This window comes from Rutilus rutilus (assembly GCF_951802725.1).
Source record: "Rutilus rutilus genome assembly, chromosome: 1".
Lineage (NCBI taxonomy): Eukaryota > Metazoa > Chordata > Actinopteri > Cypriniformes > Leuciscidae > Rutilus > Rutilus rutilus.
In genome coordinates, this window is record NC_140209.1 from 10,247,303 (window position 1) to 10,273,653 (window position 26,351).

Sequence of the window (26,351 nt, forward strand, 5' to 3'; positions counted from 1 at the left end):
TTTGTTTATTTGGAGACCATTTTGTTAATTTTGTTTCTCGTTATAGGAGCCGAGGCTTCAGGGCAGGCCGCTCATAGGCCCTCGTGTGCGGTGGTGGTATTCTGTCACGGAGTGCTGTGTGTTCATGCTTGACCTTATTGGTGTGCATGTGTGTGTGTGTGTGTGTTGTGGTGAGACCTGTGCACAGGGTGGTATAGGAGTCTTGCGCTCATTAAACTAGTTTCCCTGCCATTGGTAAGCCTCGGCCTCCTTTTCATGCGTGGTTTCTTTATTGTTTGTATGTGTAACCTGCTCCTTCAGTCTTTTAATGTTTTAAGATTATGGATTTTATTGTATTTTAAAATACAGATTTTAATGTCATGCAGGAAACTGCTAAAATAAAGAAGTGAAACTAACAGTAATTCTCTCGTGTGCAAATGTAGCCAATAAACTCTTCAGAGCAGATGTGTGTGAGACGGTGTGGTTCACAGTTTATGCACTTTCACACACACTTAAAGCAACACTTCAATGTGTCATCGTGTCACTAAACAGCAACTCTAGCAGGATTTAAATACTCATTTGATCAGAATAGAGGAAGTTACAAAACAGAGGAGGAGCTGATGATGTTTAAAGGAAGAGCTGTAACTATATATAATAAAGAGGAAGACTGACAGAAACACAAAATGGCTGATAAGTGTGATCTGTGTGTGCTGGGACTGATCATTCTCTTTTCACTTCTCACAGGTAAAGAAATCTGTATTTTCTCTAAAGACGTTTGCTTTACTGTTTTCCACTCCCTCTGTCTACCACAATGACCATCTGTAGTTCCTAAAGCAGGGCTCTCAAGTTTTGAAGACAGGCAAGTGTGACAAGGGTGCTGGACGGGTCACGGGAATGGGGTGTTTCCTTAATAATATTATTATTAGTGTTTTTGTTGTTGTTATTAATAATTGCTCAAATACCAAATACAAAGTATTTATTCAATTTCCACGCGCGTGTGTGTGTGAGAGAGAGAGAGAGAGAGAGAGAGAGAGAGAGAGAGATTATGACTGGTGTTGTTTATTGAAAGTGTTTGTTGCCTTTTTGGACTTGTTGCCTTCCACCTGCACTGTTTCCTCTAATGAATCTACCCTTTTCGCCACCTTCTCTGGGACAGCATCCTCTAACCTGGCCTTTTTAGGGGACTTTTCCTCTCAGGGCGAATGAGAGGATGCTTAATTGCTTTTTACCTGACATCTTTGAAAGACAGATGCAATGATTAATGCATCCATGGCCAGGATTTAATTATAAAATATGACATGATGTGTGACGCTCTTGTGTTCCTTCCCCCACTCCCCACTGACACCTGCTGATTGTTGACTCTGTCTGGGACCTGATCAAGGTTGACTCCATGGCAACTGCTGTGTATCGCTATGACATCCTGCGGACTGAGGCATCTAGATTAGGATGTCAGGCGTAGCGACTCTCCAGGCCTACACATACACAAACTCTTACATATACACAGATATGCAATCACCCTCCCCATCCCCCCATCCCTCGCCTTCAACGCTTTGTACCCCCAGTCTGACAGGCGGGTCTGACCAGCGCCGTAATGGCTGCAGGACCGGATGGCTGCTTGCCAATGCTGGGTTACCTCCATTCCCCACTCCCCTCCCCTGTTGCAAGTCTTGTGTGTTCATGTTGTAGAGTGTACTGATTATGTGCTAATGTTGCTGAGGTGTTTTTTACTGTTCCCAAACTGTACTCCTTACAGGAGCATAGTCTGGGGGTTGCCTTTTTTCTCCTCACCTCTCCTAATGTTATGCTGTATTTTTCTCCTCAAACGAATTTCCCCATTGTGGGATAAATAAAGGTTTTCTAATTCTAATTCTAATGATTTTAAAAGTGTCCTATAACATCGACTATGCAATACACTTTAATTGATTTAGTGCTAATAAAATGATTAAGCCTATTTGAAGAGAGAGAGATGTTTATAATGTGACAATATATCAGTCATCGTGTGATAACGAAAATATGACTAGGCCTAGACTACTTGTTCTGAGCAGGTGTTTTCAGTGAACAGGCTGTAAAACTGTTGGCTAAGTTACAGACACTCACGAAAAACTGATGCTAATTATCTGGGAAACATTCTCTAACAGCAGTCAAGTTGTCACTGTTTGTGTGTGTCAAACAAGTTGTGAATTTGTTGTAACATTAAAACAGGAGATCATCATGACTTACTCTGTGCTCAAAGTGATGCTCGGAGCTCCAGTGGTTTCCTCTGTGGGTGAACGAAACTTTGAACGAAGACGCTGTAGCAGAATCACGTTAACAATTCCAGGATGTGCTTTTTTTCATTGGTTGTTGCGTTAAATCTTACCCAGATACAATAGTGCTATTTTCTGATTGGCTATTGTGTAGCCCCTTTATTTATTTTTTGATTGGCTGATAAGTGGCAGGCTCGGCTAGGGGAGACGCACTTGATTCCTGGCTGCCGGTGTCGTGCCGAAAAGTGATGGTCCACCGAAAATTTATTGTGCCCAGTCTCTTTACGTCTACAGCTGGATCAAACCATAGACAGTATATAAACTGGACACAGCGACCCCATAGGTTTCAACGGAGAGAAGTGAAGCAGATTAGAAGCCCTCATTTCCTGATTGCCGAGCGTACTGCGCAGACTCAAACTGAGCTTGACGACGTGGATGTGACGTGAGCAGCCTGCCTGACAGTTGTAAGTTTTCTAGTAGCTGTGCCAAACGAAATCTGAACCATTCCCTTCCGAATCTTGCAGAGACGGAAAGCGTGAGTAGGATCTGTCCATGAGCTAGGAGCAGGAGCAACGTCATGACTCTCTATGGGCTTCTCCCTTGACTTTATCGGACTTTATGCCTCCACTTCCCCCCGATTGTCTGTGAGCTTTTCTTCCTGTCTCTACGGTAATTTCCAGAGAGTCGCGTGGTTATGACACAATCGTTAGCCTACTTTTACAAAAACTGCTTCTACGGGGCCATAACGTAAGATACAAGGTAATGGAGCCTTTTATACATTGTCGTGTTTCTTTAGAAATAAACCATGGGCAAATGGAGTCTTTAAACGCCTCAGATGTAAAGTTATTCGCTGTCAAAAGTGGCGCCAAAATGAATGGGAGTCAATGGGATGCTAACAGCAGGTGAAGGCTTGTTAGCCAATGGCGGCTCCCGGGGGTGGTACGGAAATCGAGCGCTCAATTACCCCCCTGGATCAAACAGACATAACGTGCAAATTACCATCAGTTTATGTCCGTGGTAATAGCAAAGGTATGTCTGTGTGATACTTTAACATTTCTTTTAACATAATAATAACAATTGTGGCCAAATAAGTGTTTGCAGTTTATAGCTTAATCAGGTATGACATTTACATGATTATAGGAAATAATAGAAGCCTGTTGTTGCCGATAGAAATGTTTGTATTTGGAAAACGGACTGTAGCCTATAATAACATGACTTACTGCTGAGCTATATATAAAATAAAAGACATGTTCTCTTTTGCAATTATCCTTATGACTCTGCATTATTTTACCTGCTGTGTACCAACCAATCCAGCCCTTTTTACCTGTTAAAATACCTTCAAATGTCGAAAACAACCCATAAGATGCAGTATTATACTTACAACAAAATGTTGAAGCCTCTACTTATTGCAATAAATAATGCAATACATTTTCGGCAGACCATCACTTTTCGGCACGACACCTGTCCCATAGTGAGATCGACACGGCGCTGCGGCATTAATAGTTTCTCCATGTGAGAAATACAATGTATGGTGGGAGTGCGTGACAAAAGACCGAAATGAGTGACTGTCACGCTCAATGCGTGACACTTGAGAGCCCTGCTAAAGGCACAGAGGGGCTGATAGTGATCACTGTAGGCCAAGATGTGTGTACTTCAGGGGTCGATGAATTGTCACACATTTAGTACTGTGGGGGAAGTTGTAATTATCTGATTGGTCAGATTGAACGTCTCACATTTGGGTTTTAGTCACATGGTCAGGGAAAGGATAAAAGAAGATTGTAACTGTTGCTCTGTCTCTTTTATTCTTTCCAAGTCCCTTTCTTGGGTCTCTCTCTCCCTCCCTCTCTCTCTCTCTCTCTCTCTCTCTCTCTGGTAACATTTACATATATGCTGGGTACAATTAATGGTATAAGTTATCATCTCATACATCTATTTTGTAACTATTTTAAGTATAACTATAACCATCTTGTCAATAAACCCTTTCAATTACAAATAATGTGTTAACTAGTTTTGATTTGGACAAGAAATGTACAGTTTTCTACCATCTTGCTGACAATGTTTCTTTAGTCATTCGGCAGTCTCGCAGGAAATCCTCCCTTACAACATTTAGTGGAATTAGTCTGGAAAGAGTTCATTTGAACATGCTCAGTTTATTCTTGCACACATTCACGTTGTGATCTCAGAGTTGTGTATTGATACACACAGATCATACTGTATTATTCCTGATACTGGACATAGTGTCACTCAAACATCTGATGATGAAGAATGATCTTCATATTAAGAGTGTGTCAGTGATTTGAACAGTTCTCTGATAAAGACTAATAGTTTATTCTGGAGATTGTGTTGTTTGCTTTAAGTGAGGGTAATGCTGTTTGTGGAGTTGTTTAATCCTCCTCTGCTGAGATCTTCAGAGATTTAATGTCTTTTATCTTCAGGTGATTTAATCTAATGCTGAGTTCACACTGCACGATTTTAGCCCCGATTTTGTTACTGTCAAAATGTGACAGTTTTTTTACAGCAGTTTTTTACAGTGTGCGCTGTAACAAATGACCACATTTTGACAGTAACATGCTGTTTTCCATTAAAACAGCAATATAACGTAGAAACAAATGCATTCTGGGAGATATTTGTCTTTTTTAAAACACACCCTATACCCTCATTCACTATTCCCTACATTAGTTCACTAATATAGTCCACTTGACTGAGTGAATAAACACAAGTGAGTTAATTCAGACACTGATGAACACCTGCTGTTAACAAGCAGAATCACTGAAGGAAAGAGGAACAAGAAGAACAGAAGAAATATGAAATCAACTGAAGATAATGACATTAAATCTGTGAAGATCTCAGCAGAGGAGGATTAAACAACTCCACAAACAGCATTACCAGCTTCACTTATTACTAACCAGACTGACTTTATTTCTGTCAGACGTCTACAGGTGTTATTATTAAAAGGTGACAGAGGTTTAGATCATTTGATGTCACCATGATGGTGATCAGTGTTTGCTTTAGTTGGGCTCTGGACCCTTGACTTTTGAACATTAGTTTTTCTTTGACTGTGATAGCTTTGTCTTTAAATACATTTGCTATTGCTAAAAATATGAAAGAAAACAGGATCAGATGACAATGGCTGTTTGTTAATGGTCACATTCAGCATTTAGTGGCACGGATCTCATTTATTGTCTAATGTATTTTATCAGCGCAGTGTTTTACAGTGTGTATTTTAGTCTTCTGCTTTTAATGCTGGTATGTTTTATGTTTTCATTTATTAACATATATCACAATGATCACTGAGATAAACTGTGTTTCAGGTATCAGTGGAGTGGAGAAGAATGTGTTCATCAGTTCTGGTGAAAATGTGCGTCTGTCCTGTAATAATGCTCTTTCTGACTGCAAATCAACTACATGGACCTACTATAACAGCTTCAGACATACAGAAGCAGTTGAACTGATTACTTTAGGGATAAAGAAGAACGACACAGAGAGACATGAGAGACTGAGTCTGGTGTCTGACTGCTCTCTGAACATCAAGAACGTCACAGGAGAAGATTATGGATCGTACACCTGCAGACAATATGTGAATGGACAGAAACAAGAAACTGATGATTATGTTTATCTGCATGTTCTTCATGGTAAGTTTATGATTATGTGGTCAATTTAAAATTCTCCCTTTAAACTCTAATGATGATTGAAGAGTCTGTGATTTATGTCTTGTGTTCAGTTTCAGTGTCTCCATCATCATCATCATCATCATCATCATCCTCATCTTCATCCTCACAGACTGAGATCAGTCCAGGCCGCTCTGTGACTCTCTCCTGTCAGTTGTATTTTTATACTTGGCTCTCCTGTGATAATCTGGTCAGTTCTGAGGGAATTGAGCTGTTGTGGGTGAATCAGGCTGGTGTTGATCTGAAGACAGACTCCAGATATCAGATATTATCACCATTAGATCAATTTCACTGTATCATCATCACTCTGACTACAACACTCCTGAATGAAGATGACAACAGAGAGTGGAGATGTCAGCTTACTCTCAGAAATCAACTCCAGACCTCAGTCAGATACACTGTCAAGTATTCAGGTGAGAAAACAGTGTTAGAAGAGCCTCATAATGTCAGTAACACTAAGGTCTATCAGTATCACTGAACCAGAACAAACTGAGGGAACAAAAGCTTCTTTGACTCTCACAGAAGAGTAACTCAAAGCATTGCTTCAAACTAATGAACTGCAGTGAAGTAACAGTCCAAAACTGGAAATAATACAGGAATTGAAACTTGACAGCAAAAATATTAACTTTTTATGTAATATGATGATCAAAGTTAAAATATGATGGTTATATTGTACAGTATTAATGATCTGAACTAACATTCATCTTCACAGCTCAAGCTGATTCAACGACAGCAGTGAATCCAGTCCACATCACACACTCCCAGGATCCCTCAACTAGAAACACACACGTTTCTAAAGGTACCTCATCACTGTCTTTCTCACATCAGTGCTTTTCAGAGCATAATGCTAGAGTTATCTTCAGTGTTAACTCATCAAAATATGACTGTCATATTCTACAGTATGATTGTCACATTGAGTTGTTGTTTTAGTTTCATTTCATGGACTTTTATGGTGTGTCCCGATTAGCGTACTTATGCATATTCTAGGACATGTTTAGTATAAACAGTGAGAGTAGTGTGTTCATATAACACTCCGGTTCTTTCACTCGATTCTCCCAGAAAGCGTCACATGAAGACGATATGTTGAGCTCATCCATGCAGCGCATTCACTGTAGATCCATGAAAAACACCAAACAGACATAAAATACTGCTCATCCACTCACAACATTATCAAAAAACATACATGTAAAAGTAAACAAAACAAATATATAAAAAAAGAGAGAAACACAAAATAAGCCGTACACTCGTAATGCTCAGCAACAAGTTTAACATGTAAAACTTCAGTTATTCATCAAGTCTGGGTGTCTTATGACCTCAATATGAAATAAACTGATTTAAATATCTTTTTTTAAATATATATTTTTTAACCCTAAAGAAAAATAGTTATCTCTGCCTACATTTAGTTTCTGTCTGACTGGAGAAAGTTTGTCCTGCAATTCACCTCAACAGAGAAAATGGCCAACTTCACTTATTTTTTACTTCTAATGATCAATTCACCTTCTTACTGTGCGTTCACACCGGACGCGAAAATGCGTCAAAATTCGCGCCTGCCGCGTCTAGTTATACGCTTGACCACTTTGTGTGCATTCGCGTGTCAAGAGCGAAATTGACGCGCGTAAAATCAAAAGTTTGAATCGAAATTTACGCGCGTCAGAGGCGAAAGTTTCGAAACCTGTTGGCGGCCATCTTTTTTTAGATGTTTATCGTGCATTAGCATTAGCATTAATCGAGAGAGTCACCGCTCGTATATGCTCTGGAGAGCAGAAACAGCAGCGTAGTGGACATCGTCGCTGTTCTCGGGTCCACCAAACCCTCCGGAGGGTTTCAGGGGTTTCACAATTTGCTCCAGGAGGTAGGTTTGGTGGACCTAACGGTGAGGACGCTGACGAGGAAAGCGTAGGCCGTATAAGCCTCGGCCTCGAGTGGTGGTCGCTGCCTGACGAGCCCGCGCTGTACAGCCCGGCGCGAGGTTCACCCTCGCCCGCACCTAATCTGTGATTTATTTTTGTTTTGATAATAAATGGAGCTGCAGCCTTCAAAAATGAAACCTGTCCTGTGATTTTTTTTTTATACACTAAATTGTGTTTGTTGTCTTTACATTAGATTAATAATGTTTCATATAATCTAGAATAGATATGGAATAAATAGCATTCAATACAAAATGAGTATCTCTCATATATTGAAATCGAGTTTTATGTTTTTATTTGCTTTATTGTGCATTTTTAGTCATATTACAAAATAATTTATTGAGGCCAAACATAAAATAACATTATAAACTGTCACTTCACCACGTGACAGCAGCATGCAAGCAGGCTCCTGATTGGTTAACGTGGCGCGAATTGACGCAGAAGTTCAGATTTTTCAACTCGGGCGGCAGACGCGAATTCGCGTCAAACGCGTGAATGCACAAATAGCACTAATAAAATCATTCGCGCGTAACGCGCTTAACGCGCCAGACGCTCAATTCGCGTCATTCGCGCGAACTTGACGCGCGAATGAGGCGAATTCGCGTCTACCGCGCCGCGCTAAACGCCTCATTCGCGCCGCAGGAATTTTTTACGCGCGTAACGCGTCTTTGCATTGACTTAACATTGAAATGACTCGCGCCTGACGCGCTAAACGCGTCCGGTGTGAACGCACCATTATACTACGCCCTAAAAGTGTGTTCTCTTTTTGGGAAGAAAATATGCATACTTTTGAGTGTGTAGCAGAAGAGTAGACAAGCTTTGGGACAAACTATCACGTCATTGCGTCTTTGACAGTTGCTCTCTGTTCATTCTGTCACAGTAAACTGACCTGTCAATCATCTTGTCACAGTTAAAATCCTCCACATTTAATTTCCTACTCTATCAGACAGAAATGAAGAATCATGTTGATCTGCAGTCGCGGGTCTTTCATGACGAGACTCTCCTCATATTAATTAATAACATTGAATAAATGTTTTTATATCAGGATATACTTTGATTCGTCCCTCAAACCTTTATCTAAACCTCTCACCGTCAGTTGCGCATATCCGCCATGTTTTGTAGGTTTTTTTTTAACACTTTTTACTCGTGTTTGTAGTTCCTCCTCCAAAGCGCAATGGGTTGTGGGTAATATTAGCCTTTATAGTGAGCACGGATCCACACTTCAAAAACAACCGGAAATAGTAGACCATCCGGAGACTTCTGACACACTCTTCAACATACTGTGCTTTGGGACACTTATTTTAATCTCACACACTGTTTAGGAAGGATAGTATGGACATTGAGACGCAGGGCAAGGCTGTGTTTACGTCCACTGTTTATGCTCATCCCTCGCTAATGTTGCACGAGTGTCCACTACTGGTGAACTCTTGAAATGAGTTTGAATGAAATGCTATAAGCTCTTGATCACATGGAATCCAATATGGAGCTGATTATAAATTATACACTTGTTTTACACACCATTATATAGGCCTGTGTGTGTGCTTGGGCTGTTGGAGAAAATATATTTAAAAAATAATCTAAATAAAAGCCTAATATCATACTATATAGAGTTGTGTGGCGTGACATACTTCATGCCGCAATGCATGCTGGGAGCCATGAGTTTTATACTATGGGTGGCTCACAGCATGCATTGCGTCATGAAGTATGTCACCATTGTCGATGGCTTTTGTCTTTGTATATAATTGTCCCCATTCATCCTTTTCTACAACACCAGGCACAGACTCTCAGGGTCATCCGACTACAAACACACCAGGTACATAATCCCAGTGTTTTGTCTTTGTCTATAATTGTCCTCAATCTGCCCTGTCCGTCTCTGACTCTGTGCTCGATCTCTTCTTCAGTCATAGTGATTTCTGTCGCTGCAGTCGCTGTTCTCCTTCTTGCTCTTCTCTGGCTGATCTGCAGAAAAAGAGCTGGTGAGTTTTCAGATTTACTCCTTTACAACAATTAAAAACAGTTCAGATGAGCAAACAAACACATCATGTTCAGACTGTAAGTATCATAGAAACATGTGGATTATATGAAATTCTCAAACAGAAGTTTATTCCTGCTGAGAAATCCTGTAATGTCAATATCACAGAGATATCAAGTCAACAATCATTTTTATTATTCATTTTAATGCTGCAACAAAATCTGATTGTTGAAAAATCTCAATGCTTAACATTGTTTTTCATGTGTGTTTGATCATAAATACTCATATTTCATGAGGCACTTGTTTTCAGATAATAAAAGAGGGACTGGCGACTCTGCGGTGAGTTCAGTAATGCAGTGATTTAGATTTGATTACTGTCTTTAAAGCTCAATAAAGTGTCATTCATGCAGTTTAACTGTTTGTTCTGAAGGTCAAAGATGAGAATGATCATAAAGGGACGTATGAGACGATCAACATGTCCATTCCTCCCGCTGCAAGAGCCAATGTGAGTCCACTAAATCATCAAACATTACGTTCACTGTCTGTTCAATAATGTGATTTACTAAAGGCTTTTGTGTTATTCTACATATTATAGTGAGAGATATGTCTGTTCTGTGTGTTAAACTTGACTCTCTGCACGTTTACATTGATGTTTAGGAGCAGACAGATGATGTGACTTATTCTGAGGTCACTTCTTCCAATACAAAGCCAGTAAAATCACTCAATGTGAGTAGATACCAGCACATGAGTTTGACTCTCAGATAAATGAAGCTCATGCTCTAATAATAATAATAATAATAATCTCTGGGGTTCAAACATTGATGGACAGAATCTGTTCTTTCAGGATCATGATGATACAGTGACTTATGCTGCCATCAGAGGAAGAGAAGATTAACCGCAGGATCAACTTTACGCCTCTGTGAACAAGAACAAGACCTTCACAAATAAACATTAATGATCCAGATCATGAGCTCATCATATCAGGAGCAGACGGGAAGATTTCATCTCTCTGGTGTTTGGAGGAATTATATATTTGTGTGTGAATGAGCAGATATTTGTTGAATGTCCTGTGAATATGAATGAGATTTATTGTGAATCATCATCTGGTCAGAGCACAGGATCTCATCTATATCATCACAGCTACAGTTAGAGACTGAAGCCCTGATGTGTTTTCATACAGGCCAGACTCAATCTAGTGTCTCACAAGCCTCTTCCATGACTGGAGTCTGTTTATCCGCTGGATTTCTGTCTGAAAACCTTCATCTTCATGCAGAAGCTCATGCTGAAATGATCCTCTTGCTTCAGCTTGTATATCAGCTGTTTCTTCTACAGAGAGACGTCCGTCTGAGAATTACATCAGTGTCTGCTCACATTATATTGTCATAAAATATCCTAAAATTTGACTTTGCAGTGTGTATATGTCCCAAAATTAAATGTCAGTTATTTCTTTCTTTTTTCATATGTGACAATAAAAGTTTTTGTCTCTTCCATTCCTGTAAAAACAGACGTAACTAAACTTGCTCTTGTTAGAAAGTTTCAAAGTTAGAATTCACGTTTTAAATGAATACTTGTATGAAGGTAAAAGAGTGGCAAAATTCGAGATCTTGTAGATTTGAATTTGAGAACAAAATATTCATATTTATAAGCTGAAATTTACCCTCATAGTTCTGATGTGAAAAGTCTGAATGTTTCGATTCACACAGACAATAAACTAGTCAGACGTTACCAACTAAGTCCAAACGTCGAGCGAAGGGTTCATTATGATGACCATTACACTGACCTCGTACCTTATGCACACCAATGATGTTGAAACGATCTGGTCATCTGCAGCTTTAAGATGGTATGAGCTTCTGGAGTCGGGATTTCATCCCAGTTATAGGAATTTCGATCTCTGTTCTGGTGACTGAGAAGAAGGCCTTAGGTTTCCATGATTTGGTTGGATGTTGCTTCTCTCTGAAAGGTACAGTGCTGGAAGTTAAGAGGGAAAAAGCTGGGATCGTTCCTCATCTCTGACCCCATGCCTAAGTCGGATATAAGCTACAGCAATCAGCTTCACTAAACGACTGAAAGTGCTCTTTTAACACGGACATTTAAAAGGACAGAAGGATGGATTTTCTGCTTCAAGTGATAGGACTAGCTGAGTGAACTTATATTTATACTGTCTTGATGTCTGTGTCGTTTTATATTAATATTCAGATATAAGTGACCAAAAAAGCCATTTTAAGGCAGTTAAAACATCCGACTGGTAAAATTTTGTGTGCTTTCCTCTATTTTAAAACCCACCAGCCGCCATTGGAAAACAGAAGTACAAAGCTATTTGAGGAATTTTTTTTTTACTTATTTTCACCAGGAGCTTCTGAATGATAACAAATATTACTTATTTCTTATTACTTATTTACTTAAAAGAAAGGGGAAAAAAAGACTCACCCAGGGGCTTCTTAATGATAACAGCACTAAACACTAGACAAGAGAGTCCATTACCACCCTCTGAGCTACAAGGAAACGCTGAACATTTCGACACCATGTTTCACAGTCTCTAGACACTTCCTCAATGTGGAATTGACTCTCTTCTGCAGCCTGTCTCTAGTGGCCAGTCGATGAACTGCAGTTTAAGTTACTTCTGTATCGGCTTCACAAGAGAGACCGGAAGGTTGCCGCCTTATACATATCTTTTTTCGGAGAGTGATTTCTATCAGGATGACTCTGAACCAGACAATGTGGAAACAGACGATTCAGAACAGGACTATGTCTTGGTCAATATTACAGAAAACAGGAGTATGTTTGACAGTAACTGCTATTTTAAGAAAAAAATATATATATATTACTGATTTTACATCTTTTTTAAAAAGAAAGAAAAATGAAAAAATAGGGGGGACCTCGGATGATAACAGCACTAAACACTAGACAAGAGAGTCCATTACCACACTCTGAGCTACAAGGAAACGCTGAACATTTGGACACCATGTTTCACTTCCTCAAATCTGCTTCACAGCTTTATCAGCGCTTTAACCTGTTCTGAGAACAGAGCTATTCTCTGAACGTGTTCAAATCATCCTGCAAAATCACCATCATCTGGAAATCACACTGAATGCTGCACTTGAAGTCCATTTCAGAGTCTTGCATATCAGAGCTTTCTCTATTCTCCTGAGTAACTCTCTCAGTTAAATGATCTATAAGAGATCGTTTGAGGTTTTGCATATGTGATAGTCCTATTTCTCTTTATTTTGCAGATTTTAAACACACATTAACACTAACATTTTACATGAAGCATTGCCTTTATCACATTTGCTGTCGATGAATAAGTGATGTTACTGCCATGATGGTGTTGTTCCAGCATCTACCAGCAGAGGGTTGATGAGATTATTCAGTCAATTCCTGACCCAATCCCAGAGGAAAACAGTGAGGATCAGGCACTCTTTAAAAAGACAAATTTCACGTTTCACACACACTTAAAGCAACACTTCACTGTGACATCGTGTCACTAAACAGCAACTCTAGCAGAATTTAAAGACTCATTTGATGAGAGGAAGTGAATAACCACAGGAGGAGCTGATGATGTTTAAAGGAAGAGCTGTAACTATATATAATGAAGAGAAAGACTGACAGAAACACAAAATGGCTGATAAGTGTGATGTGTCTGTGCTGGGACTGATCATTCTCTCTTCACTTCTCACAGGTAAAGAAATCTGTATTTTCTCTAAAGACATTGTAGGATTGAAAATAATCCAAGATATTTGAAATGAACAAAGACGTTTGCTTTACTGTTTTCCACCCCCTCTTTCACCACAATGACCATTTGTAGTTCCTAAAGGCACAGAGGGGCTGATAGTGATCACTGTAGGCCAAGATGTGTGTACTTCAGGGGTCGATGAATTGTCACACACTTAGTACCGTGGGGGAAGTTGTAATTATCTGATTGGTCAGTTTGAATGTCTCACATTTGGGTTTTAGTCACATGGTCAGGGAAAGGATAAAAGAAGATTGTAACTGTTGCTCTGTCTCTTTTATTCTCTCTCTCTCTCTCTCTGGTAACATTTTTCATATACAGTATGCTGGGTACAAATAATGGTATCAGTTATTATCATCTCATACATCTATTTTGTAGCTATTTTAAAGGTATTGTGGAGGATTTTTCCGAATTTTAGAAAAGAACCGCCCTCTCCACTTGCACATGCGCAACACTCGTCTGCTCCCGAGAGGGAACACCTATTAAACGAGCTCAGTTCTCCTCGTGCACGCTCTGTTTACAATTTGCTGTCGGCATCGCTCATACATGCTTACTTTCCAAAAGAAGATTCGCACTTTTTCCACTATGCCATGAGGGAGGAGGGGCAGGGACGCAATGATAAGACGATCGCTCGGATGAATCTCACCCATATTTATGTACAAAAAGTTTCTCCGCAAATAAGACTTCTGGTACATTTAAAAATCTGGCCACCGTAATAACTACTAACGATGCAAATTACAAAATAAATAAACTAATCTTCCCTGGAAAAGTTACAATATAGATGTACATAACTTTTACTAGCAGTGATTTTAAATGGATTTCTCCAAATAGCATGCCAAACTTTACCTGTCGAGTAGAAACTTCGCGACTGAGGCATCAGTGGGAAACCCAACCTGTGCTTTCAGCGCACGCCATCGTGTGAATGAATCTCCCCAAAACACTCTGGTCTTGTTTCTCTCTTCTGCGACCTTTCTCTTCTTGTCATACACCTTGTAGACTTTATTTCTCTTGCGACCCTCAGCCATTTTCAAAGGAATGGCTGAAACCATGCCTCACCACACATACAGCTGAAAGTGCGCATGCGCAGAAAGCGAAAACTACCTATGGATGAGCACGTATGACAGCCTTACGTAAACATCACCAGAATGATTGACAATCAGGAGGACCAATAGTCTTGATGATCCACCCGGAAAAAGAAAATCCTCCACTATACCTTTAAGTATAACTATAACCATGTTGTCAATAAACCCTTTCAATTACAAATGATTTGTTAACTAGTTTTGATTTGGTACACACCTGAACAAGCTAATCAAGGTCCTCAGGATTACTAGAAAATTACAGGCAGGTGATGGGTTGGCCCTCCAGGACCGAAGTTGCCCATCCCTGCTCTATAGCAACGCTCTCCCACATATTAATCTATTGTAACTGCGCTTATTTCCATCGTTGGTATAAGTGGCAGTGGGTGGAATAGACAAGAAATGTACAGTTTTCTACTATCTTGCTGACAATGTTTCTTTAGTCATTCGGCAGTCTTGCAGGAAATCCACCCTTACAACATTTAGTGGAATTAGTCTGGAAAGAGTTCATTTGAACATGCTCAGTTTATTCTTGCACACATTCACGTTGTGATCTCAGAGTTGTGTATTGATACACACAGATCATACTCAGGGTTTTTCCTGGCTCAAAATGAGGCGGAGGTGGTAAAATCCTAATAATGTATTTTAATAATAAGGTAATTAAAATGTATTTTGCGTAGATCATCATATAGCCTAATGTGTTTCCCACATGATTTTTGTGGCTGGAGCCTGGTAGGGTTTAGAGGGGTTTGGGGCATGCCTCTAGAGGGGTTTGGGGCATGCCTCTAGACGGGTTTTCAAATGTTCGTCATTATTTTTGTCAACGACATTTTTTCACAGACGAACACGAGACTATAAAAACAGTTTTAAATTACGACAACTATGACGAAAATGTACTGACAAAAAATAGACGAAAATGTTAGGGAGGGACGATTGGGGAAGAGATCCAGTCAGAACTGATTTGCGTGTGTGGTAGATGCGCACATTTGAATTGTAACGTGCTGATCTACCCAGCGGCACACGAGTTGGAATGCGCTTGATGCTGCATGTCTCACAAATCGTTCAAAAATGTAAACGTCTGGGAGAAAGAGAAGGGCAGACATATGGACAGATCTGAATAAGAGTGACGACGCGAAAGAGAGCTTTATTCGGTATGTTTTTCTGTGCGAACACACACACACACGCTACCCGAAGAGTGCAGCCCTGCACATAGACAGCTAAGCGCGCTGTGCGCAAAGGATTGAATTGAGCTCTCTTTCGCGTCTGAATGGACAAATACACACCATGTTGTCTAAATGTCCGTTTTTGAGAGTATTCACGTAAACACAGTCGGTTATGTCTTTACAGAACATACAGTTGAGAATATCGGATGTGCATTAGCAGTGCAATTGGATCTGCACACTCGGTCTTAAAGTGACAGTGCGTAATAAACCTAATGCCTTCTGTACACTTAAAGTCCCTGTAAAGGCAATTCTAAAAAAAAATTCTAAACACATTATAAATGTTAGAAATGTATTGCTAAAACATATTACAAAGACTGTGAACTGTGAAGTACTGAATTGTGGAGTTAGACCGTTAAACAGTTTTTCACCATTGCTGTGTTCCGGATTTTTTGGGCGGGGCTAAAACGGGGGCTCGATGACGAAGCCCCTGAGCTCCTGGACACGCCCCTACTCGATGACGCACTGGAGCCCCTGACGCTGGCCCCTCCCCTAACAATATAGCACATTCACATCAGTTTGCCGATCGCGAGTTACTATCAGTACTAGTACAGCCTACAGTTTGCTAGCTAACTATGCCTTCGTCACGGAAATGCGTACTACCTGGATGCGATCACGTACAAAACAGATCGGTGTCCTTATTTAAATTTCCGAAAAACAATCACATCAAGAAGAGGTGGATTAATTTTGTGAAGAGCCACCTTGATGGACAGCTGAGGATCACCGCCAAAACCCGCTTCTGTAGTGATCATTTTACACGGGATAGTTTTATAAACTTCCGTCGGAGACAACTGGGATTCACTGATAATCCGCTGTTACTGGTAAATGGGGCCGAACCGACTATCTCCCGTCTCGGCCTTCATCCTCCCGTCGACCACCAATGAGTGTAAGTTGCCTTGTGTGCTTATGTTATAATTATAGTAGGTAGTCCAGGCTCGAACATGTATGGCTTTGTAAGCTGCTAGGAGCATCCATTCCGTCTGTAGCGGTGACAGTTGAGTGTGGCGACAGCAGCTTTCCCGCGAGTGGGCGTGGTTTCAGCGCAGCCAGCGGACACGCCCCCAGCGTTTGAGAGCAGAGACTACTGCTCATTTTATCAAGATTTTGATAGCTTATTTTATGTACTTGCTGGCTTTTTTTATCATTCAAATTTGGCTGGGTGGCTAATAACACATTTTTCTGTGGTGTGACAAACTCAGAACACATACTTAATTTTGACTTTACAGGGACTTTAATATTGTTAAAACAACAAAATAAAAAGAGAAAAGCATTCACTGCTCTTTAATAATAGCTTTAATAAAGATTAATTATATTTAATTCATACAAATAAATATCTGCTTGAAAGAATAAACAATGATGTATGTAAGTAAAGACTGCATAATCATTAATTGAAAAAAAAGACTGTTCTACTTTAGGAGAAGTTTTTCCAGTTGAATTTTCTGATTTCCCATGGGCCCCCCCTCACTTGTTCTTGGTCCCCCCTGTGCCCCCCCCCCCCCCATTTATAAAATCCTGGAATCGCCCCTGATAATATGTTATAGGCTAAATAACAGCGCGAGCTTTGTTACCGTCAGTACGTAGGCATATATCAACTATCAATCGCCACTTACATTAAATGAAATAAAACAGAATCATACTCACATTTTCGGTGATTCCCTAGTTTTTTTTATTTTTAGATTAAAATTGTTTTAATCAGGGCATTTGACCATATGAGCTACAATTCTCTCTCACTTTTCCCTTCAAAAATACACGTGTCCCGGACACGGTCTATGGTCCCAGACAAGCGTTATTGTCGAGTCCTGATATGTTTTCCTTGATTGGTTTTCCCTGAAGAGAATTACGTTGTTGAAAACTAAAGTAGAGTGACGCACGTTCATTGCGTTTACCGTGATGAGCGTTCCGTGTCTTTATTAAACTCAACACAAAATGATTTATCTGTCATCCACCCTCGATTAATTGGAATGGGATGTTTTTATTACGTGGCCCGGCCGACCCGCGGATTATCCGCGATCCGCGCAGCACTATACCAGGGTTTTTCCTGGGTCAAAATTGGTCTTCGGCTGACCGACATGGTCATCCACACACAGCAAAGAGTACCCTAGTACCCACATGATCCGCAAGCCCAATATTGACAATAAATGTTCAATTTAAAATAAATACAAAGAAACAGTTTGTGATTTTTTTTTTTGATGATGATTTGTTATACACCGATTCAGACACTGACGGGCAGGCCAATCGCTTTAACCATATAATGAATCGGCTCAAGGAGTCATTAGGTCGCGAATCGGACTTTAGCGGACGTGTTGTGCGTGATTCCTGGCTGTTAGGACATCACGAAAGATTTGTCAACACACACACACAAAAAACACTTCAAACTGGATTGATTTATTTTTTATTTTATTTTTATTTAAACTTATGTCAGCTGCATGTGCGCAATGCTTGTCACAAGTTGTAAGAGAAGATAAGGCAACTTTTTTTTTACTACAATTCACACCCAGCACTAATTCAGCGAAAATATTCTCCGAATGCACCACGTGAAACTTGGATTCGGTCTTCCGACCTTTAGGATCAGTTGATTTTGATGCGAGGGAGAGAGCAAAGACAGAACTGAAGACGGAGAGTGCTGTGATCGTTCTCCCGTCACTCCGTCAGTAGCCTGCTTCACTCACAAAACCCAATAGGCTAGTTGCACGTGGCCGCCATGTTGGATTTCGGATCAGCGAGTGTGCGGGTAGACACTTCCGGTTTCGCATTACGCCCGGTGCAGGGAGCCGGAGAAAGCCGAAAATGATCTCTTATAGTTGTTTATAGAATCAATTATATCACTTAAAATACTACTAAGATCCATATTACTATCACACAAGACAATGTCAATTAAATGCACGGATGCATAGTCAGATTAATGAATGAAATACAACTGTTCACGAACAGAAGATTGTATTTGACTCATGCTGCATACGCAATGACAATTATGCCTACTGTAAATATAGAGTTACAACTACATTAGAGTTGTTTGCATTAAATGCTCCGTGAACATTCACATGTTTGCCCTGAGATAGGCTACAATTTATCTCCATAAATACTATTTTCTCAATTCTGTGCATATATTTTCACTTACTTGCATCAATTGCTCGATCAATATTATCATCACATATTTTACATTTACATTTTTAACTGTAGGTACCACACACAATTTATTATAGCTAGGTTTGTGTATATTTTACACGTAGTAAAATACTGTATGTGCTGCTTATAAACACCAGACAGATAATGATTTATGAAACGGATGGTCTTTACTCATCTCACTGTGCAGTAATAGAAAGCATAGAAACGCACAGGTGAAATACACTGAAAATTATATGCATTTAAAAATTTGGTCGGGTTGAAGTCATCCCTCCGGATCTTCTGCATCCACTCAGCATCAACGGGGAATGCATGAAAGCGGACTTCTCTGTTGTAACGTGACGAAACGGTACGGTACATAACGGCACACAACAGTGAAGTGCTGAGGCTGTCACACTCTGAAAGGCAAGTCAAGTTCTCATTGTGAAAAATTATAATGGTAATGGAACTCGGTCGCTGTCGTCTCTCGCTGTCAGATCACCGGAAGTTTTCACCGGAAGTACTGGCCCACACACTCAAGTTCGAACGTCAACGGTCGTCATATTGTGCACGGAGCGAATTACAGATCAAATAAGGCTTTGGCGGGACAAAAAATCGTTTTGAAAAACCCTGTATACGGTTTGAGAATGGACACAAGCGGTAACGGCACTAAATTTGACATAATTCTCTATGCAGGAAAAACCCTGATACTGTATTATTCCTGATACTGGACATAGTGTCACTCAAACATCTGATGATGAAGAATTATCTTCATATTAAGAGTGTGTCAGTGATTTGAACAGCTCTCTGATAAAGACTAATAGTTTATTCTGGAGAGTGTGTTGTTTGCTTTAAGAAAGAATAAATACTATGATTTAAAACTTCTGCTTTTTATACTGGTGTGTTTTATGTTTAATTTGTTAATATATATCATAATGATCACTGAGATATACTGTGTTTCAGGAACCAGTGGAGTGATTGAGAATGTGTTCATCAGTTCTGGTGAAAATGTCTCTCTGCCCTGTAATAATGCTCTTTCTGACTGCAAATCTAAAACTACATGGATCTACTCTAACAGCTTCAGACATTCAGCAGCAGTTGAACTGATTACTAAAGGGATAAAGAAGAAAGACACAGAGATACATGAGAGACTGAGTCTGGAGTCTGACTGCTCTCTGAACATCAAGAACGTCACAGAAGAAGATTATGGATTATACAGATGCAGACAATATGTGAATGACAGACAACAAGGATCTGATGCACGTGTTTTTCTGCATGTTCTTCATGGTAAGTTTATGATTATGTGCTCAATTTAAAATTCTCCCTTTAAACTCAGATGATGATTGAAGAGTCTGTGATTTATGTCTTGTGTTCAGTTTCAGTGTCTCCATCATCATCATCTTCATCATCATCATCATCATCATCATCTTCATCCTCACAGACTGAGATCAGTCCAGGCCGCTCTGTGACTCTCTCCTGTCAGTTGTATTTATTTACTTGGCTCTCCTGTGATGATCTGGTTCGTTCTGAGGGAGTTGAGCTGTTGTGGGTGAATCAGGCTGGTGTTGATCTGAAGACAGACTCCAGATATCAGATATCATCATTATCAGATCTATATCGCTGTATCATCATCACTCTGACTACAACACTCCTGAATGAAGATAACAACAGAGAGTGGAGATGTCAGCTTACTCTCAGAAATCAACTCGAGACCTCAGCCAGATACACTGTCAAGTATTCAGGTGAGAAAACAGTGTTAGAAGAGCCTCATAATGTCAGTAACACTAAGGTCTATCAGTATCACTGAACCAGAACAAACTGAGGGAACAAAAGCTTCTTTGACTCTCACAAAGGCGAAGCAACACTATTGTTATTGCTCATACTTATTATTTTGTATACTTTATTATTCCGCCAAAAGTTTGGCGCGTAACTTGTCCCGCACCGTTTGTCACAGACCCACGAATTAGGCGCCAAATCGTTTTTATAAGCGATCGGGGGTGCGGTGTTCGCCCCAGGGGTGAAAAAGCGGCCGAAAAAATCCCATAGACTTAACATTGTGACAAACTTTGATGTGTCATAGCTCAGAGCGAGGATTTCACAGAAATGTGTGATTTGCCACATTTGAAGAGGCTGACAGGCTCTGTAAGAACATACCTCACAATGGGGTAAAAGTTGCACCCCTGGGGGGCAGAAGCTGCCCAAATTTGCCCCATTAAACGTCCTGTGAAACACACATGCTTTTCCTACTATGGTAAATTGCATAAGGATTTTGTATTTAACATAGCTCTGGATCACAGTGTCATAGAGACAAGGGGGCGGGCTCATTTTACTCAGACGACCAATCAGTCTCTCAGGATCATTGTGAAGCTTTTAAACCACGCCCTAGCAACCATTTAGAGCACCTTAGCTACAAGTCCCATAGACTTCCATTTAAAGAGATCAAAGGGATATCTCCGGACTGAATTGTCATAGACACATGAGGGTGGTCTCGTTTGACTCGGGGCAGCAAACAGCCAGTCATGAATTACCTCAACACTTCCTAGCCCCATTGTCAAGCACCTTAGCAACCAAAATCCAAAGAGGGATATCTTTCATTCTGAATGTTACAGAGGCATGGGAGTTGTATTATATCGTTCATACTGACAAGAAGCCTTTGCAGTTCCATCAGTGGCAGCTGCCAAGCAACTCCCTAGCAACCAAATAGAGTACCTTAGCAACCAAAATCCAAAGAGGGATATCTTTCATTCTGAATGTCACAGAGGCATGGGAGTTGGTTTATATCATTCATACTGACAAACAGCCTTTGGAGTTTCATGATTGGCAGCTGCCAAGCCACTCCATAGCAACCAAACAGAGTACCCTAGCAACCATTTAGCAAAACGTATATCTCTGCATCAAAACATCGTATAGGCCTTTTCAGAATGTTTGTAAACAATAGGCGCCGAGTAACTTCCGGGTGGCAGAACGCGAGCGGCTTCCACTGACTAACTGAAGAGATCCAGCCGGCGACTGGAACAGTCACATAGTTAAAAACATTGTTGTTGATCAAAGTTGAAACGATGATGAAAACGTGTTGTGTTTGGGGTTACGCTGCCAGATATACAGCAAAAGGTGTAGGGTTTTATCGATTTCCTGTGGGTGGTTATAGCGACGTTGTGTCGTCAAAAGTAGGAAATCTTAACGATCCCGCTAAATTATGATTCATCCAACGTTTACATATCTGCTGCCAACCCTGCTTGCCCTTCAACTCTGCTTCGTGTGTTCTCAAAACGGTCCATCTACAAAATCACAGCAGAGCATTTATCTTCCGCCGGGGAAATTCAAGACTAATAATAAATTGTCTCTTTTGATGAAGAGACTGCATTGACCGTGAGACTCACGCAATTGTATGAGGCACCACGTAGGATTTAAATCAAACTTCGCTTATCAATACATACATAACACACGTGCATACACCTATACATTACTCGCATGTACATGTATACTATTGGATGTTCAAAATACATATATGAAATACATGTGCACACTAATATGAAATTCATACATATTATGTATAATGAATGCATATGAATATTGCATATAAACTTGACGCACGCATACACCTATACTCGCATACATATAGCCTACACAACTAAAGCATGCATCCGCGTTTTATTTATGCGCGAGTGTTTTATGGATGTGTATGCGCGCATCGAGTTTATATGTAGGCCTATGTGCGAGTGTTTATAGGTGTGTCTGCGTGCTGCGAGTGTATATGTATGTGCGAGACGAGTGTAGGTGTATATGCATGGAAGTTTATAGGTATTTATAGGTGTATGCGTGCGTCAAGTTTATATGTAGCCTATATGCAAGTTATTCACAAGCATTCATTATTATAGTGTGCACGAGTATTTCATATATGTATTTTGAACATCCAAAAAATGTATATGCGAGTAATTTATAATTGTATATGCACGTGTGTTATGTATGTATTGATCAGCGAAGTTTGATTTAAATCCTACGTGGCGCCTCATACAATTGTCACTTTTCACACGCTCTCACTACACATCCATTTTCTCGCGCAACTTACCTAAATATTCCTCAAACATGATATATCGACCAATCAGTGTTTTTCAACCGCGCAAAGGTCGATATAACAGCTGGAGAACCATTGTCACATAACAGTTACCTCAGGAAAGCCATTTAATGACCATGATAGGCTATATAGCACGTTATTTTGGCTGGAAAAAAAGAGCTAGAGAGTATTTTGCTAGTTATGTGTAGGCCTAAGTATATTACATATTTATTATATTTTTTACTTATATCATTAAACACAGTTGTTATTATGATGAAAAAATGCATTATATTTAATTAAATGTTTTATTTTTATTACACTTTTACTGTCAACGGTGGGCCTCCTTTCCAAGCAATTTACTAGCGTTGTCATAGGAACGCTTTTGCTTTTGCCACCCGGAAGAACGTCTGTTACTGTTGTGACGTCATGGTGAATTGTCGTATAGAGATGGGGGTTAGCTCTTTTGTTTCGGTTGGGTAAATATCACCATGGTAACTGTGTATTCACACCCTAGCAACCGTTTAGAGCCGCCCAGCAACCATATTGCAACATATAGAAGCCATATTTCAGCTCCACAACATCGTACAGACATGGTTGTTGGCTCGTATGCAATCATGCACAACACCCTAGCAACCGAGTGGTGAGTTTTGCCACTGCAAGCACCACTTCACATTTTCACATGTACTCTAATGCTCAGTTCACCTTCTTATACTACGCCCTAAAAGTATGTACTCTTTTTTTGTGAGGAAAAAGTAGATACTTTTGAGTGTGTAGCAGAAGAGTAGACAAGCTTTGGGACATACAATCACATCATATCCCAGATAGCAACATTGTTTCGGCCCAGATCCGGCCCACATCTGGCACATGTGGAAAGATGATCTGGCCCTCATGCAGTGTGGAATGATGGCACTTGGGTGGACCGCTCCTGTTTGCCAGATCCGCTCCTGTTTGCAAAATAGTAATAAGTGAAACTAGTAATGCTGTTTGTGGAGTTGTTTAAAGTCGGCATGAAACGGAAGTTGAGATTGTCATTTTTTCCTTGTTGTGACGAATATCCGAGTGAAACGGCTTCTGAAATTAGAAAAAAATGTAGGGCGGGCTTGATTTCGTCCTTCTGGAATTGATTGGATCGTTGGAGGTTGGGCGTTGCAAACAAAATGGAGGCAGATTTGAATGCCAGTTTACATTCAGTTGTGGAGGATTTCTCTCCACCGGACTCCCCACCGTTACCCTCCCATGAAGGATTTTTTATTGAGGAGCCCGGCGACGAGAACGAGGACGAGCAGCTAAATTTTCAGGCAGGAATCAGCCCATATTTATATGAGCCTCCCGCAAACCAAGATGACAGAAACGAGACAGACACCGATAGCCGCACCCTCATCGGCTCTGGCCGCACCCTTTCACCATGGCACGTGACCGAAAGAGAAGAGAGGTGGGAGGGAAGGGTTAATGTCTTCTTTTATTTTCAGTTGATTTCATCTAAGGCTGTGTCTGAAGTCAGTTGTAGTTCTTGTGTTTCTGCTGGTCTCTTTTTCTGTTCTCTTCTTTTCTTCAGTGATTCTGCTTGTTAACAGGCTTATTAAGGCTGAAGTGACTCCATATTTAATATACACAGGTTTTATGGCTCAGATAAGGTCTAGTTGTGGTTTATTTCTTTGCTCTTGGCTGACATGTGGCATTGCTATGGCCTGCTTGTGGCCCAGATCTGTCAAATCTGGCATTCCACGCTGCATGTGGGCCAGATCATCTTTCTACATGTGCCAGACGTGGGCCGGATCTGGGATTTCAAAATGTTGCTATGTGGGTTATAGCTAGCCTAATGGCTAAGATGCTAACAGACTTTTTGGAAGACACTAAACCATTTCTGTAAACGTTAAGAAAGTGTCAGGAACAGTTGTGTGTATTATTTGTGTAACTTTAGGGAATAAACTTGCCTGAAAGCCGTGAAAACAACAGTGAGACAAGAGTTTTTGCAGCTTGTCAGTTGAGTTAACGCCCCGTTTCCATGGTAACTCCTGTTTAACCCTCTGAGGTCTGAGCTGTTTTCTGGCCCTGGAGGTGTTCTGACATGCTCTGACATTTGTGCTTATTTCTGTTTCTTGTGACATTTTCATGGCTAAAGTCTGATTACACTGTATTCAGCACAAACTCTGCTACAATAATATATCAGCAGCATGTGTGTAAAATATTGTAGTTCTGAGATAATGACATTTATGCAATAAAAATAGGTTTGTGAAAATACAAAAAATAATTGTCACTGAAATAAGGTCATGAAACCCATACTGATTATTTCTTCACAAGACTTTTGAAAATTGTATCACGTAGCCTAGAATATTTGCTTCAAAACTATGTGAAAATCATCCTGACTGCTTATTCAGATAAGACAATATATTGATTTTAAATTTGTTAGACGTGTTTTGTGTGAGAAAGTTTTATGCTGGGAGGCGTGAACACATCATGAATATTTATGGCTTTTCACACCTGAGAAAGACAAAGGCCCTCCCATAATGGCCCTATTAGGAGCTATCAGGCCCTGTCATTCAGAGCAACCTTGCACAAAGAATGAGGAGATTTAAAAAATAATGGCTTTTTGATTGTTTGGTTTACTAAAGACACAGACTTGAACAGTCACACACCTTTGTGACATTCCTGAAACATACCTTTAATTTCCAAGGTTTTTGATTTTTCACTTTACCATGTTCATGTACAGAGACTCATGTGAATGTTGAAGTCAGCAGGACTCCTCAGTGGGGCATCTGGGTCCCTTAAAAAAAAAAAAAAAAAACGCTGTGAACATACTGATATCAAGAGAAACTATAGGGCTGCACGATTTGGGGAATACATTTTAGATTTTTCAGGTTAAAATTGCTTTTTAAAATGTACAAAATGCACACACACACACCCAATACTGTAAAACTCGACGTACATTCACATCACATGCAGCGGTAGAGTTATGCTAACAGGACACTGCACTTATTCGCAATCACAAAAGTTCATTATTTGCTCGTGCTTTAAAGCTTTGCCGGGTAAACATTTCATTGGCGTTTTGTTCTGACACTATGCACTTTTTCTGAGTGCGTACTGAAGCGCGCGCGCACTGTCAAACAGCGCCAAACTGGATTTTTTTGGGGTCAGACCCATCTGATAGCAATGGGGGGCCGAGACCGCGAGAGCTACATGGAGCTACATGTAAAAAATATGCACCAAACAAGCCACTTTGAAATGTTGCTGTTTTCATGAATACAAAAGTTGGGTGACCCTCACCCTAGACTAAAAAAAGTTGGATGACCCTCCCCTCAACAAAGAATAAAAAGACATGACCCTCCCCTATTTTCCTCCGGTGGTCCATTCCATAAATACCGAACGGTCCCTTACTTCAACGAAAATAAAAATAGTCATA

The 26,351-nt window shown here is 40.2% G+C and overlaps 2 protein-coding genes and 1 long non-coding RNA gene across 3 annotated transcripts in view; 2 read left to right on the top strand and 1 right to left on the bottom strand.

The window, feature by feature from the left end:
- Positions 1 to 487: 487 nt before the first annotated feature.
- Positions 488 to 11,269, top strand: LOC311287518 (uncharacterized protein). Its single transcript, XM_084404407.1, has 10 exons — positions 488 to 723; positions 5,537 to 5,857; positions 5,947 to 6,306; positions 6,606 to 6,692; positions 9,575 to 9,613; positions 9,702 to 9,776; positions 10,083 to 10,111; positions 10,203 to 10,277; positions 10,430 to 10,498; positions 10,617 to 11,269. Exons 1-10 carry the CDS (start codon positions 663 to 665, stop codon positions 10,665 to 10,667), a joined length of 1,167 nt encoding a protein of 388 aa, XP_084260533.1. The 5' UTR covers positions 488 to 662; the 3' UTR covers positions 10,668 to 11,269.
- The window catches only part of LOC311287664, a 64,360-nt gene continuing 49,074 nt past the window's right edge, over positions 11,066 to 26,351 (bottom strand). The window contains exons 2-3 of the long non-coding RNA XR_014626770.1: positions 11,560 to 11,725; positions 11,066 to 11,116 (exon numbers count right to left, since the gene is read on the bottom strand). This is a non-coding gene — a long non-coding RNA (uncharacterized lncRNA). The remainder of the gene's footprint in view (positions 11,117 to 11,559; positions 11,726 to 26,351) is intronic.
- Positions 13,388 to 26,351, top strand: part of LOC311297708 (uncharacterized protein) — a gene marked incomplete at its 5' end in the record, with an annotated part of 33,429 nt that continues 20,465 nt past the window's right edge. The window contains 3 exons of the mRNA XM_084420124.1: positions 13,388 to 13,448; positions 19,861 to 20,184; positions 20,274 to 20,639. Coding sequence (XP_084276250.1) covers positions 13,388 to 13,448; positions 19,861 to 20,184; positions 20,274 to 20,639 — 751 coding nt within the window. The remainder of the gene's footprint in view (positions 13,449 to 19,860; positions 20,185 to 20,273; positions 20,640 to 26,351) is intronic.

Excerpts from the sequence above, each read along its gene's own strand:
- LOC311287518 (XM_084404407.1), top strand. The coding sequence starts at position 663 with ATGGCTGATAAGTGTGATCTGTGTGTGCTGGGACTGATCATTCTCTTT. Across the intron at positions 6,307-6,605 it reads ATACACTGTCAAGTATTCAG|CTCAAGCTGATTCAACGACA; the intron begins GTGAGAAAACAG and ends TCATCTTCACAG. Across the intron at positions 9,614-9,701 it reads TCCGACTACAAACACACCAG|TCATAGTGATTTCTGTCGCT; the intron begins GTACATAATCCC and ends TCTCTTCTTCAG.